Below are 14,862 nucleotides of genomic sequence, written 5' to 3'. Positions count from 1 at the left end.
GCTGCAATACTGATTATTGCAACGATTCCATATTATTGATGGGTAGTGTATGTGCTATTTCAATTTATCTATCTATTAGAAACCTCAACAGGAAATATCGCATACTGCACTTCAAAAGGCCTTCTGCTTATTGCTGGCAGTGAATATGTCACAGGTGTGAGCTCTTCGTGTGACAGCAGACGCGGTTCGTCCAGAACGATCTCCCATGGGATTGCAGCTGTTGCACCACACAATGGCTTTACGTGGGACAGCTTGAAGCGCTCATCCTGAGCGATCTTCACGTGTCTCGGGGTTTCTGCAGTGGAATCTGGCAGATCATCACTGCACAGCTTGCAATGCTCCTTGTAAGCGGACTCTGGTTCTACGGCTGATGTCGCTGTGCGTAGAGGGTATTCTACGCAGGACAAATCAGAGAGCTCCTCCAGAGCGGGCTCTGGGTACTTCAAGGCTTTCACTGTCACAGTCTCGGTGCTAGTCTCCACTCGACGTAGCTGCTTGGAACAGGTCGGCTTGGAATACTCCTTTCGAGCAGATTCCGGATGCTCGATGGATGTCGTAGAATGGACGTTTGAATGTGGTCCCACACTTGGTTGTCGGGAGTGTTCCTCCTTATCGCACTCCAAGCGGTGTTGATGATCCACTTCATACAGTCAGGGGCTGCTGACTCGTCAGACTTCACGGTGTAACTTGGTGAGTCAGAGTGCTCCATCCGAGCGGACTCCAACTGGCGATGGTTCTGGATACTTACCGGCTTGCAGTGCTCCTTCTGAGCGTTCTTCGGTTGATGATCTGATCGCACTCTTCGAGTCGGTGGTTCTATTCTAAGTGCGCTGAAGAGCTCCTTGTGACCACACTGCGATTTGTGGCGAACCCGCAATTTTCCTGAAGATCTCCAATCTTTGCTGGCCAGTTGGATTACCTGGACGGGGATCGCAGTGCCACTCGATTGCTGCACACAGGACTGCCTGGATAGCTTCGTCCGTGTGAACTCTGCCCGGAGGGAAGTCCGCTTCCAATCCGCGCCTTGTCGATCTTCAGTGCTTGGTACGTCACATCTCGTTGTGTGACGTGGTTCATTCGTACAGGACGACCTATCGTGTTCCCTGTAAACGTTGTTCGGTTCGTCCTTGGACGTCTCAGAGATTGCCGGCGGCTCTAGACTGGATGAGGCGTAGAGTTCTTCTGAGACGGACTCCACCTGATGCCGATTATGGAGGCTACCAAAAGCTCGGCACTTTCTCGATTGCGACTTGGCTGGTGGCTGGGTAGGTGTCACAGTGTAATTTGTTGGCGTCACACTGGACCAATAAGAGCGCTCTTCCTGATCGGACTCCATATTGCTGACGGTTGTCGCAACGTGATGTAGCGGTTTCACGTTGGACTGGCCTGAGAGCTCCTCCGGAGCAGGTTCTGATCGCTGCCTACTTTGGAAGCTTTCCAAAACACAGCGCTCACTCTTGCTGAGTTCGTACTCACCAGCCAAGCTCGCGGATAGCTGCTCTATCCTTAGCAGCGCTAAGTGCAGCCGGTGTGCAGCCGGTAGAAGTCCATCTCCAGGTCACCCTGATCCTCGAACTCCGATGCTGGGATGCGATCCAAGATCTCCTGGTGAAGATTGGCGTACTCCTGGTAGTACATGCTTAACTTTTTCTCGTACACCCGCAGGAGCGATGATGTCATCTTCGACGGGTCGTGGTATGCCTCCATCAGGTTTCCGATGATGTACCGGATCTTCCGCGTGACCTGTTCACGGAGATGCATGAGCAGCTGAGTCTCATGCATGGCGGGTGCCTCAAATTCCGGTATGCGGTGTCCCATCTTCACTTCGACGGTCGGTGGTTGGTCGATAAGTCCTCTTTTCGGTGCTCACGCAAGAATTCACCGACGATGCCGATCTATCTTGACTGGCGGAAATCGTTGACTGGTTGCCTAGTTGACCAGGGGAACGATTTGTCAGGGTCGAACACCTCACTGATCGGCGATCTTCTCCTTGGTGTCTAGCGAGGGCTGTCCCGCTTCCACTAATACCTTCTTGATCAGCAGAAGGCCTTGACGCAAGGCTCGCTAACCGGTATACACCTGTCTTCTTGGTGGTCTTGCCGGCGACAAAAATGACACATCCAGTGCCGATCGTTCACTGACCGGCGATAGTTCCTCTCGCTCGTTGACCGAGGAAAAAAACTTCTTCTGGAGCTGATGATTTCGGTGATCGGCAGGAAATGTTCTCGTTGGTGCCTTTGCCGACGGCGAAGATGTCACCCGTAATGCTCGTCGTAATCTAATCGGCAGGACTCCTCGGCTGGTCGCCTGAATGACCAGCAGGACGCTTCTCTGCGGCCGACCGCCTTTTCGATACGCTGGTGTTCTCACCGGCGGTAAGGATGTTGATACCGATCTCTCGTTGACCGGTACGGAACTCCTCGGCTGGTCGCCTCGTTGACCAGCGGCACGCTTCACCAGGACCGACTGACTCGTCAATCGGCGGGATTCCTTCGAAGGGAAGGTGTCTTTGCCGGCGGCCATGAAGTCACCGTTGGTGCCGATCGTCCACAGACCGGCAGGGATTCCTCGACTGGTCGCCTCGATGACCGGGGAGTAACTTACTAGTGCCGATCTCCTCGCTGACCGACGGAAAATCCTCCAGGGGGAAGGGTCGCCTTTCCACTGATCGCTCCTTGACCAGCAGAAAGCTTCGCTAAGACCGACCGACTCTCCGATACGCTGATGTCCTCACCGGCGGTAAGGATGTTGATACCGATCTCTCGTTGACCGGTACGGAACTCCCCGGCTGGTCGCCTCGTTGACCAGCGGCACGCTTCACCAGGACCGACTGACTCGTCAATCGGCGGGATTCCTTCGACGGGAAGGTGGCTTTGCCGGCGGCAAAGAAGTCACCGTTGGTGCCGATCGCCCACAGACCGACAAGGATTCCTCGACTGGTCGCCTCGATGACCAGCAGGACGCTTCGATGGTGAACCGGGGACTGTAGGCCGGTTCCACTCCACAGGTACGGTATCTGGTTTGGACGGACCAAATGTTGAGGCGCCGCAGTGCCTCAAGCGGGTAGCTCTTGGATTCCTGGCGGGATAGAGTCTCGCAAGACCTGGGGTACCAGAAATCCTCCGTTGATCCGGCTCGAAGGACCAAATCTTATACATCGAGGGTGCCTTTGACAACGTGCCTTTCGATGCCATATTGGATTATTGGAAGCACGGAGTCATGGTATATCTCCAATGATTTTCAATTGAAATCACCAAATAGCGTTAGCGTAGTTACGGTATACTTCGTAGATTGGATACTAACAACATTCATGTACCTTTTGCTAATCATGCTCGGATTGCTTTTCGGAACAAAGTCGGGGAGTTAGCTTTGCTCCAATCTTATGCAAGAATACCAAAAGCACAAATGTCATTATTCCCGGCCACGCCCATCTTTACCATAACTTGGGATAAGGGAAGGAAATGTAGATGTAGCACTTATTTAAGAGGCCTCCGACTCAGTGACACTCCCATAAGCACTACGGAGTGGGTGGTTGGGAGATGTATTATGTAGGTCAAGGATTCGCCTGAAAAGCTGGCGATGGACCCACGGCATTGGTTGTTTACTTGGTTAAAATTTAATCTTTTGAAAGCCGACAATCAAAAGAAATTTTTTCTGTTTATTGTTTAAATAATCAGTTGCTATTCATCTTTCGCTCACACCAGACGTGCGTTGTACTTTTTCTCCACCAGATTTTATTGTTCGTTCACCGAGAAATATCAACAATAAAGAGATATATAGATTTTATTGTGTCGCAGCATGCCGAGTATATCGAGAAATAACTGTGTCGTACTTGACATTTCTATTCTTCCACGGCGGCCAAGCGTTCCGGACATTAGGAAGTTCCTCGATGAGGAGCTCAAGATGGACTGGACCTCAGTGAAGAGCTTGCAGCTGCACAATGTTAAAAACGTTGTGTATCTTTCGATGCACAGCGAGAAAGCCGCCTCTGACATCGCATCGAAGTTCCATCTCAAACATTGTATGGAGTGTGATGGAAAAAGGATCGATATTCCGCTGCCGGTCTATGTCGATAGCACCGCAGTGGATGTTCGTATTAATGATCTCCCGGAGGAAATCGACAACTTGGCCATAATTAACCATATGAGGCAATATGGTAACATATTTAGTATTCGAAATGAAGTCTGGAAGAATTATTTTCCAGGCCTCAATAATGGAGTTCGTGTAGTGCGAATGCAAATAACCAAACCAATACCATCGTACATAACTATCGCTGACGAAATCACGTCAGTTACTCACTTCCAACAAGTTCGCACGTGTAAAAACTGCGGAGATAAACTGCATCCAAGACTTCGGTGTTCAGAAGCCGCAGCGAAAAACAACATCCAACCGCGCCCCATTAGCACATCACAGCCGCCAGTAACAACAGCTTCTAAACAGCAGCAGAAATCAAACCACGATGAACAATGGCCATCTCTGTCGAAGTCGGACGCCGCCAGTGTCAAAGCAACAGCACCCAAACCAAGCAAATCTGAAACAAAGCGGCAAAGATCGATTGACTCCTATCCCTACCTCCACGCGGTACCGGCCGGAAACTATGAGCAACCTTAGGGAAGATCGGGTAACCAACCCCGGTGGGAACTTTGGTCGTAGGCTGACAGGGAAGGGGGGGTTTGCTTCGGCAAACCTGAGCGTCTGTTCTCCAGGAGGAGCGGCTCACAACAGCGTCTGATCCCCATGTTAGGGGCGGCTGATCTACGTCCGAGTGCCAGGGAAGGACTCTAAGCTCAACTGTGCACTATGGTCCTCCGGAAAGTAGGGGGTTGGTGTCAGGCCCTACGAGCCAGCCGTAAAAAACCATTGTAACGGAAAATCAGCAACAGAATAATACGAACCGAGACCAACGGCAACGACCCCAGCGAACAAAAAGGACTTGCGATTGGAAACTCGGTACGTGGAACTGTCGATCTCTCAACTTCATTGGGAGCACCCGCATACTCGCCGATCTACTGAAGGACCGCGGGTTCGGCATCGTAGCGCTGCAGGAGGTGTGTTGGACAGGATCCATGGTGCGAACGTTTAGAGGTAATCATACCATCTACCAGAGCTGCGGCAACACACGCGAGCTGGGAACAGCTTTCATCGTGATGGGCGATATGCAGAGGCGCGTGATCGGTTGGTGGCCGATCGACGGAAGAATGTGCAGGTTGAGGATCAAGGGCCGATTCTTCAACTTCAGCATAATAAACGTGCACAGCCCACACTCCGGAAGTACTGATGATGACAAGGACGCATTTTACGCGCAGCTCGAACGCGAGTACGATCGCTGCCCAAGCCACGACGTCAAGATCATCATAGGAGATTTAAACGCTCAGGTAGGCCAGGAGGAGGAATTCAGACCGACGATTGGTAAGTTCAGCGCCCACCAGCATACGAACGAAAACGGCCTACGACTCATTGATTTCGCCGCCTCCAAAAATATGGCCATACGTAGCACCTTTTTCCAACACAGCCTCCCTTATCGTTACACCTGGAGATCACCACAGCAGACGGAATCTCAAATCGACCACGTTCTGATTGACGGACGGCACTTCTCCGACATTATCGATGTCAGGACCTATCGTGGCGCCAACATCGACTCCGACCACTATCTGGTGATGGTCAAACTGCGCCCAAAACTCTCCGTCATCAACAATGTACGGTACCGGCGACCGCCACGGTACAACCTAGAGCGACTGAAGCAACCGGATGTCGCCTCAGCATACGCGCAGAATCTCGAGGCCGCGTTGCCAGACGAGGGCGAGCTCGATGAGGCCCCTCTAGAGGACTGCTGGAGTACAGTGAAAGCAGCCATCAACGACGCAGCCGAGAGCACCATCGGGTACGTGGAACGGAATCGACGGAACGAATGGTTCGACGAAGAGTGCAGAACGGTTTTGGAGGAGAAGAACGCAGCGAGGGCGGTAATGCTGCAGCTAGGGACTCGACAGAACGTGGAACGATACAAACAGAAGCGGAAACAGCAGACACGCCTCTTTCGGGAGAAAAAGCGCCGCCTGGAAGAAGCGGAGTGTGAAGAAATGGAACTGCTGTGCCGTTCCCAAGAAACACGGAAGTTCTATCAGAAGCTCAACGCATCCCGCAACGGCTTCGTGCCGCGAGCCGATATATGCAGGGATAAAGACGGAGGCCTCTTGACGGACGGACGTGAGGTGATCGAAAGGTGGAAGCAGCACTTCGATCAGCACCTGAACGGCGTGGAGAACGTAGGCACGGGAGCCCACGGCAACGGAAGAAACGACGACGCCAGTGCAGCGGAGGACGGAAATGAACCAACTCCCACGCTGAGGGAAGTTAAGGATGCCATTCACCAGCTCAAAACCAACAAAGCAGCTGGTAAGGATGGTATCGCAGCTGAACTCTTCAAGATGGGCCCAGAAAAGTTGGCCATCTGTCTGCATCGGCTCATAGTCAGGATCTGGGAAACCGAACAGCTACCGGAGGAGTGGAAGGAAGGGGTAATCTGCCCCATTCACAAGAAAGGCGACCATTTGGAATGTGAGAACTTCAGGGCGATCACTATTTTGAATGCTGCCTACAAAGTGCTATCCCAGATCATCTTCCGTCGTCTGTCACCTAAAACAAATGAGTTCGTGGGAAGTTATCAAGCCGGCTTCATCGACGGCCGGTCGACAACGGACCAGATCTTTACCGTACGGCAAATCCTCCAGAAATGCCGTGAATACCAGGTCCCAACGCATCACCTGTTCATCGACTTCAAAGCGGCATACGACAGTATCGACCGCGCAGAGCTATGGAGAATCATGGACGAAAACGGCTTTCCTGGGAAGCTGACTAGACTGATTAAAGCAACGATGGACGGTGTGCAAAACTGCGTAAGGGTTTCGGGTGAACTATCCAGTTCATTCGTATCTCGCCGGGGACTGCGACAAGGTGACGGACTCTCATGTCTACTCTTCAACATCGCTCTGGAAGGTGTGATGCGACGAGCCGGGCTCAACAGCCGGGGAACGATTTTCACAAAATCCGGTCAATTTGTGTGCTTTGCGGACGACATGGACATTATCGCTAGAACATTTGGAACGGTGGCAGAACTGTACACCCGCCTGAAACGCGAAGCAGCAAAGGTCGGACTGGTGGTGAATGCCTCAAAAACAAAGTACATGCTGGTAGGCGGAACCGAACACGACCGGATCCGTCTGGGTAGTAATGTTACGATAGACGGGGATACTTTCGAGGTGGTGGAGGAATTCGTCTACCTCGGATCCTTACTGACGGCTGACAACAACGTGAGCCGTGAAATTCGGAGGCGCATCATCAGCGGAAGTCGGGCCTACTACGGGCTCCAGAAGAAACTGCGGTCGAAAAAGATTCACCCACGCACCAAATGCACCATGTAATAAACGCTAATAAGACCGGTGATCCTCTACGGGCACGAGACATGGACCATGCTCGAGGAGGACCTACAAGCACTCGGAGTTTTCGAGCGACGCGTGCTAAGAACGATCTTCGGCGGTGTGCAGGAGAACGGCGTGTGGCGGAGAAGGATGAACCACGAGCTCGCTGCACTTTACGGCGAACCCAGCATCCAGAAGGTGGCCAAAGCCGGAAGGATACGGTGGGCAGGGCATGTTGCAAGAATGCCGGACAACAACCCTGCAAAGCTGGTGTTTGCAACTGATCCGGTTGGTACAAGAAGGCGTGGAGCGCAGAGAGCACGATGGGCGGACCAGGTGGAGCGTGACTTGGCGAGCATCGGGCGCGACCGAGGATGGAGAGCGGCAGCCACGAACCGTGTATTATGGAGAAATATTGTTGATTCAGTTTTATCTTGAATTTGATGTAATACTAAATAAATAATAATAATCGATTGACTCGGACACAGCGAATAGCAGCCAGATAACAAAGAAGCCCGCATCATCAGCCTCCATCGCAAGTGATAGCAGCGTTATTGTAGCCCCTGATGTTTCGCCGGTACGCACTCGCAATAGACGGTCTTCGTACTCTTGGATCGAGGATGTCGAATTGAGGAAGCAGTACATGGAAGAAGACGATAGAAGGATAAACGAATTGTATGCACAAGGTTACCGTTGTAATTAAATCATGTAATCACTTTTATGCAAATTGGCTCCGTTATGCTTTTGAGCGCATGAGCCTGTCAAATAAATGATTAAATAAAAAAAATTGTTTAAATAATTATGTTTCTGCTCAGTGAGAGGCCCAAGCATAACCGATCCCGCCAGGGTCATCGGAACATTACAATAAATGCTTGAAACGCGTGGAAAAAAAAGTTGGCGATCCGAGAAAAAATGTACATAAAAAAAACGCGAAAACAACGGAAAAAAACATCACGTAAAAAGAGTTGAACGAAAATAAAATCAAACGATTTTTTTCTATTTATTGTATAAATACGTATGTTTCGGCTCTGTACGAGGCACAAGCAGAACCGATCCCTCCAGGGTCATCGAAACTTTGCAATAAATGTTTAAAACGCGAGGAAAAAATGGCGACTCGAGAAATAACAAAACAAAAGAAAAGAAAAAAAAATAAAAAAATAACAAAAATCGCGTTAAACAACAACAAAAAACATATAATTTAAAAAAAAAAATCGCGAAGGATGTTTTGTCATCCCGACTGCAGGGTTGCCCGCTTGTACATCTGAAATAGAAAATAGTATTAAATGGTGATACGCTCACAACAGTTACATCATTTTCGGAAATAAATCTCTCTAGACATAGACAAAAATTACCTGAATCCTCCTGAAACACATGGTTGGTTAATAATGGAAAACATAATACAAAAAAAAAGTAGACCAAATTGTGATCTTGGAATTTTCCTGCATTTAAATTAACAAAGCTAAAAAATTACAAGATCAAAATTTGTTATGGTAGATCTTACGCCGTAACGCACCATAATAAGGTGATCTACCCACGTTACGGGACGATTTTCATTTGAATTCACCAAATCGACAATGATTTTTCATAAGGGCCTAACTGACTTGATCGATTTCTCTTCGTCGACTCTCTCTTTCGCTAATAACTTGATCAAAACAAAATCATTATTCTTTTTGTTTCTATAGCAGTATGTAGTCGTCTTCTTCGCATTTCAACCAAAAAATCTCTGGAAAACTCATTACACATTCTGTGATAACACAAAGAGAGGATCGATGAAGAGAACTCGAAAATGTCAGTTAGGCCCAAATGAAAAATCAGTGTCGAAATGCTCAAAAACTGTCCCTCTTCTCGACATTGTATCAAGCAGCGATTAGGAGATTGAGTGTTTGTGGATGCCCCAAAGATCTCGTAGTACGCTATTGAGCCTCAATAATAGCGGTTTTCCATCTTATGGTTTTGCCGACGACTGCTTAATATTGTTAGACGGTATGTGCATCAGCACTCTTTTCGACCTGATGCAAAGCGCTCTTCAGGTAATTGAAGGTTGGGGTCGCCAATATGTCCTTTCGGTAAATCCGAGTAAAACATCCATTGTTTTTTTTAACCTTTCAGAACACGCGCCATGAAGCAGCTGAAACTGCACCGTGCTCGCGCGGTATACAACGAGCGAGGTTTTTGGTAGTGTTGTACTTTTTACAACGGCGCGCGTCCTGAAGGGTTAATGGAAAGACAAAACCGTAATGGCGTTTGACCTTTGCGTCTTTTCGATTCTGAAACCAATGTGGCTGAAAGGGACTGTATGGGACACGCTTGTATGGAAAAAATAAATCCTCGCTTCAGTCGACTTTTTTGATCCCATTTAGGTCCCATATGAACTGTACAAAATTTCAGCGCAATCGGTGAAACTATAATTTAGCGCAAGCAGTTCGAAGTTTACATAGGATTTACCATGGGAAAACTTACACTTTCAAACAAAAAATCCCGGACACGCTAAAACTGCTCAGCACTAAAATGTGTAAGACCTACTCATAAGTGCATAATTTCCAGACCACACAAAAATGTGTGACAGTTACACATTCTCAAAAAACAGCTTGTACACTCGTCTAGATGTGAAATGTTGATTTTTTTTTTGTTTTCCAAGGTCACTAGTAATCCTAGCTAGATTGCTGTACAAAAATTTTTGCGAATTTAACGATTTTGCGGACACTGGAGCTGATTTTGTAAATGTGCAAGGGTTACACATTTTTGGTGTAGTCTGGAAATTATGCACTTTAGTGCTGAGCGGCGTTAGCGTGGAGGTCGCTCCTTGTCTCCCTAATTTAAATCGATCAACGCTTTTTGTAGAAAAATCATTTATGAAACTTTCCTTCGAAGACCGCAAAACAATTGGATGCTTGTGGAAAAAGTTATTGATTTATTACCGATTAGTGATCCGACGAACGGCTTTGTGTTTTGTTTTATCAGCAGCACTGTAGCTGCTGCCTTGGCCGCTGCTGTTCTGGGCTTGGTTCTGGGGGTGGTGATGCCACCCTCCACCCCATGCAGCAACTGCAGCAGCATTGCTGCTGAGCGATTCCAAGCAACAGCATCAAAATTAAAGAAATTTTTTAATTCATGATTTTCTATTGAACTGAAACTTTGCACAGTTTTTTAGTTCCATCTAAATCGCCATTTTTCGATATCAAATTTTAATTTTGAATCACGACTAACTTTTCAAAAGGGTGTATGTGAAAATGGTTCAAAAATATTCAAAAATCTGCGCAGCCAAAATGATTCGTTCGATTGCTATGAATTTTTCAGCAAAGTTAGATAACTAAATGGTGATTCCTAAGAAAATATACACTGTGAAAAAACATCGTTTTTAACATTAAAAAATATCATTTTTGTCACAAAAACTCAAATATCTCAAAACCCTATCTTTTTACCAACGTAATTTTTTTAGGAAAGACGGTCCATTGTATTAGCAATCTACCGTAAAAATTTGGTGATGGTAAACTAATAAACAAAAAAGTTATAACATATCAAACATTTCACAATTTTCACATTTGGTAAATATTTTTTTCTGTGTAAATTATTTGGTCAGAAATCGCAGTTTGATGCTGATTTTATTGTTCAGCAAAGTTAGATAACTAAATGATGATTTCTAAGAAAATATACACTGTGAAAAAAAATCTTTTTTTAACATTAAAAAATATCATTTTTGTCACAAAAACTCAAATATCTCAAAACCCTATCTTTTTACCAACGTAATTTTTTAGGGAAAACGGTCCATTGTATTAGCAATCTACCATAAAAATTTGGTGATGATAAACTAATAAACAAAAAAGTTATGACAATTCAAACATTTCACAATTTTCACATTTAGTAATAATTTTTTTTTCTGTGTAAATTATTTCGGCCGGAAATCGCAGTTTGATGCTGATTTTATTGTTAATGGCCTTGCGTGAGTAAAACAAGCTGTTTTTATTATGTATTATGTATATTATATGTACAGTAATGTTCCGATTTTATCACGCCCTCCGCGCATTAGTCGTTTATTCATTAATTTGCTGTTATTATGATTCCAGTTCAAAACCGAATTAGCGACATTTTTTCTTTGACTTCCGCTGCTTTTGCCTTGCGTTAAACACAATGTCGGAAGTGGGGCGCTGTATTGTACACCTGGTGCTCTATACAGCGCCCTACTTCCGACATTGTGTTTAACGCAAGACAAAAGCAGCGGAAGTCAAAGAAAAAATGTCGCTAATTCGGTTTTGAACTGGAAACATAATACATTTGAGGACAAGTGTTTTCCCTCTTCTTCAAGATGAATGTTGAAAGCGTGTTTTGCAACGTTAAAAATATTGAAATGGGTATAGATGTTGAAGTATATTTCAAAGCATTTTTGAAAAGGGGCATGATTAAATTGTTTAAACAGATGTCGCTGATGGTATGGTGGCATTGAAGGAAATGAAATGGCAGACGAGCTTGCTAAAAGTGGTTCCAATTTACAGTTTGCTGGCCCAGAACCATTCTGTGGTATATCAAACTGTACAATTAAAATGGACCTGAAACGCTGGGCTGAGCAGAGGGTGATATCCAATTGGATGGATGTCAAAAATTGCAATCAGTCAAAACGATTTATAACACCAAATGCTTATAAAACCAAAAAGCTCTTAGAGCTCAACAAGAGAGCTCTGTGTACATACACTGGCCCGAGCAGGTATCACTTGAAAAATATTGGCCATATTCAGAGTGATATCTGTCGTTCCTGTAATACGGAACGTGAAACCTCGGAACATCTGCTTTGCAGTTGTGGTGCTTTATACACGCGCAGGCAAAGATTTCTAAATAGTGGTTGCTTGCAACCCAGTGAGATCTGGTCAGCAAAACCTGGAAAGGTCTTGGAGTTTATCAATTCCATTGCACCTGACTGGGAGACGACGCGTCGTGGCAGTAGCTGATTACTTGACACATGGTAATTAGCTGGCTAGATGCGAATATCAAAACGGGACATGCCACAAAAGTTCAGCCTATTGGACGCGGTGGCTTAATTTCCCCAACAGGGGAGGAAAAAAATGGTGGCATGACTCTCTGCACTTAGGGCCGATTTCTTCACCTCGGCTTAACCGGTAAGCCAGGCTTACCCATCCAGTTAAACCTGGCTTAAAGCTTAAGCCAGGGTGAAGAAATCGCCCCTTAGCACTTCTGGCAATTTCTCAGTTGTTGTCGTTTTCGAACTTCCTGCGCCCTGCTTTACCGATGATGGCTCGTTTGTCAAAGTCTAGACGGCAGGACGTGCAAATGCGTAAATTTGTATTCAATTTGGGCATAACCAGTCTCTTTCAGTTTATCTATGGTGCTTTCGGTGAGATTTCGTAACTCTTTTGAACATTTTTTTTTCATCAAACGGTCTCAAATCAAATATCCATAGCGGTAGTATTTTTTTGCTTTTTCGTGAGCATTGTCATGGTATGTATACAGACAAACAAACGTAACACTGACGAAATTTTCATTGACCACGCCTTTAACGATCATTTTGAATCTTGGTTGTGGCTTTCATAACCAGAAAAGTGCCCATCGTTTTTCTTTGCGTTTGACGTTTCACACTAGCGCCTTCTGATGAAGATATTGCACAACGCAGTGTTTCGTGAAACATTTCCACCAGGTGGTGGTAGTGTAAAATGGGCGATGGATTTTCACGAAAATTGTTCTAGGTATTTCGTCTGTTTGTCTGTGGTATGTACCTCTCATGCATTTGTTGTTGTTGAAGTTACTCGCATTCTTCCGATCATAAAGTCTGTTCTCTAAGAGGTATTTTTTTTGCAGATCAACTAGACGTATACGCGTATATATAAAACTTTTATTATGCAGCTTTCGTCTTAAAAATAAGTTTAATTCCATTTTTCTTATGATCAACAGCTTTTCAACACTATCAAGGGATTTTTCCACCAGTCACGCACAATAAAAAGTATGACACTCTCAATATTTTTGATCACAACACTGGATCGCGTCTAAGTTTCAAATAGATACTATAGTAATTATGAATAATCAAACAAAAATATCATGAAAACAACTTGTTTAATTCAGACGGTAGCCTTTACAATAAAATCAGCATCAAAATATAATTCTCGAAATAATTTACACAGAAAAAATTTTTTTTTTGTTACTAAATGTAAAAATTGAAAAATGTTTGAAATGTCATAACTTTTTTGTTTATCAGTTTACCATCACCAAAATTTTATGGTAGATAGCTGATATAATGGGCCATTTTCCCTAAAAAATTGACGTTGGTAAAAAGATAGGGTTTTGAGATATTTGAGTTTTTGTGACAAAGATCATATTTTTTTAAGGTAAAAAAAGATTTTTTTTGCAGTGTATATTTTCTAAGGAATCATCATTTAGTTATCTAACTTTGCTGAAAAATTCATAACAATCGAACAATCCGTTTTTGCTGTACAGCTTTTAGAATATTTTTGAACTATTTTCGCATACACCCTTTTGAAAAGTTAGTCGTGAGTGAATATGAAGGTTTGATATCGAAAAATGGCGATTTAGATGAAATTGAAAAACTGTGCAAAGTTTCAGATATTTTTGAAATGGTCGCTCAGGATCGACTGACATGACTCCGTGGAATTCCTCTGCTGATGAAACAAAACGAAAAGCCGTTCGTTGGATCACTACTCGGTAATAAATCAATAACTTTTTTCACAAGCATCCAATTGTTTTGCGGTCTTCGAAGGAAAGTTTCATAAATGATTTTTCTACAAGAAGCGTTGATCGCTTTGAATTAACGAGACAATAGGCGACCTCTGGGATTTTTTATCTGAAAGTGTAACTTTTCCCATAGTAAATCCTATGAAAACTTTGAACCGGTTGCGCTAAATTATAGTTTCACCGATTGCGCTGAAATTTTGCACAGTTCATATGAGACCTAATTGGAATCGAAAAAGTTAACTGGAGTGAGAATTTGATATTTGTCCCATACTACTGGACAGGTTACGTACGTTGGAATCATTCTCGATTCCAAGCTTTCCAGAACATATCCAATTGCATTAATCGAGTTCTGAATCAAGAAAGCTTGTATGGCCTTCGGGAAATACCGGCGAACGTTTGGTAAAACTTGGGATCTAAAACCCAAGTATATCGAATGCATTTGTCACAACTGTTGTTCGATCAATATTGGCCTATGGAAGCCTTGTGTGGTGGCGAAGTGAGAACAATCCAATCCAAATTAGGCCATCTCCATAGGATATGCTTAACGGCGACGTTTGGAGCGTTCTTTTCAACTCCCACGGCAGCGCTTGAAGTTCTCATTAACGTTACCCCACTACACATTCATCTCAAACAGAAGCACTTTCTTGTACTTACCGCCAAGAGGAATGACATATCCTTTTCGAACCGGTAAATCCGCATTTATCGCATTTAGACGCTGTTAACAACGGATAAGTAAATGCGAATTTTGCCG

General features: G+C 45.1%; 1 protein-coding gene across 1 annotated transcript in view; it reads left to right on the top strand.

Moving 5' to 3' along the window:
- Positions 1-3,903: 3,903 nt before the first annotated feature.
- Positions 3,904-14,862, top strand: part of LOC115257675 (juvenile hormone esterase-like) — a 35,671-nt gene continuing 24,712 nt past the window's right edge. The window contains exon 1 of the mRNA XM_062857908.1: positions 3,904-4,089. Coding sequence (XP_062713892.1) covers positions 3,904-4,089 — 186 coding nt within the window. The remainder of the gene's footprint in view (positions 4,090-14,862) is intronic.

The sequence above is a fragment of the Aedes albopictus genome, chromosome 3, assembly GCF_035046485.1.
Source record: "Aedes albopictus strain Foshan chromosome 3, AalbF5, whole genome shotgun sequence".
Classification (NCBI taxonomy): domain Eukaryota; kingdom Metazoa; phylum Arthropoda; class Insecta; order Diptera; family Culicidae; genus Aedes; species Aedes albopictus.
The sequence above is the reverse complement of the archived record's forward strand: the minus strand, read 5'-3'. Positions and strand labels throughout refer to the sequence as shown.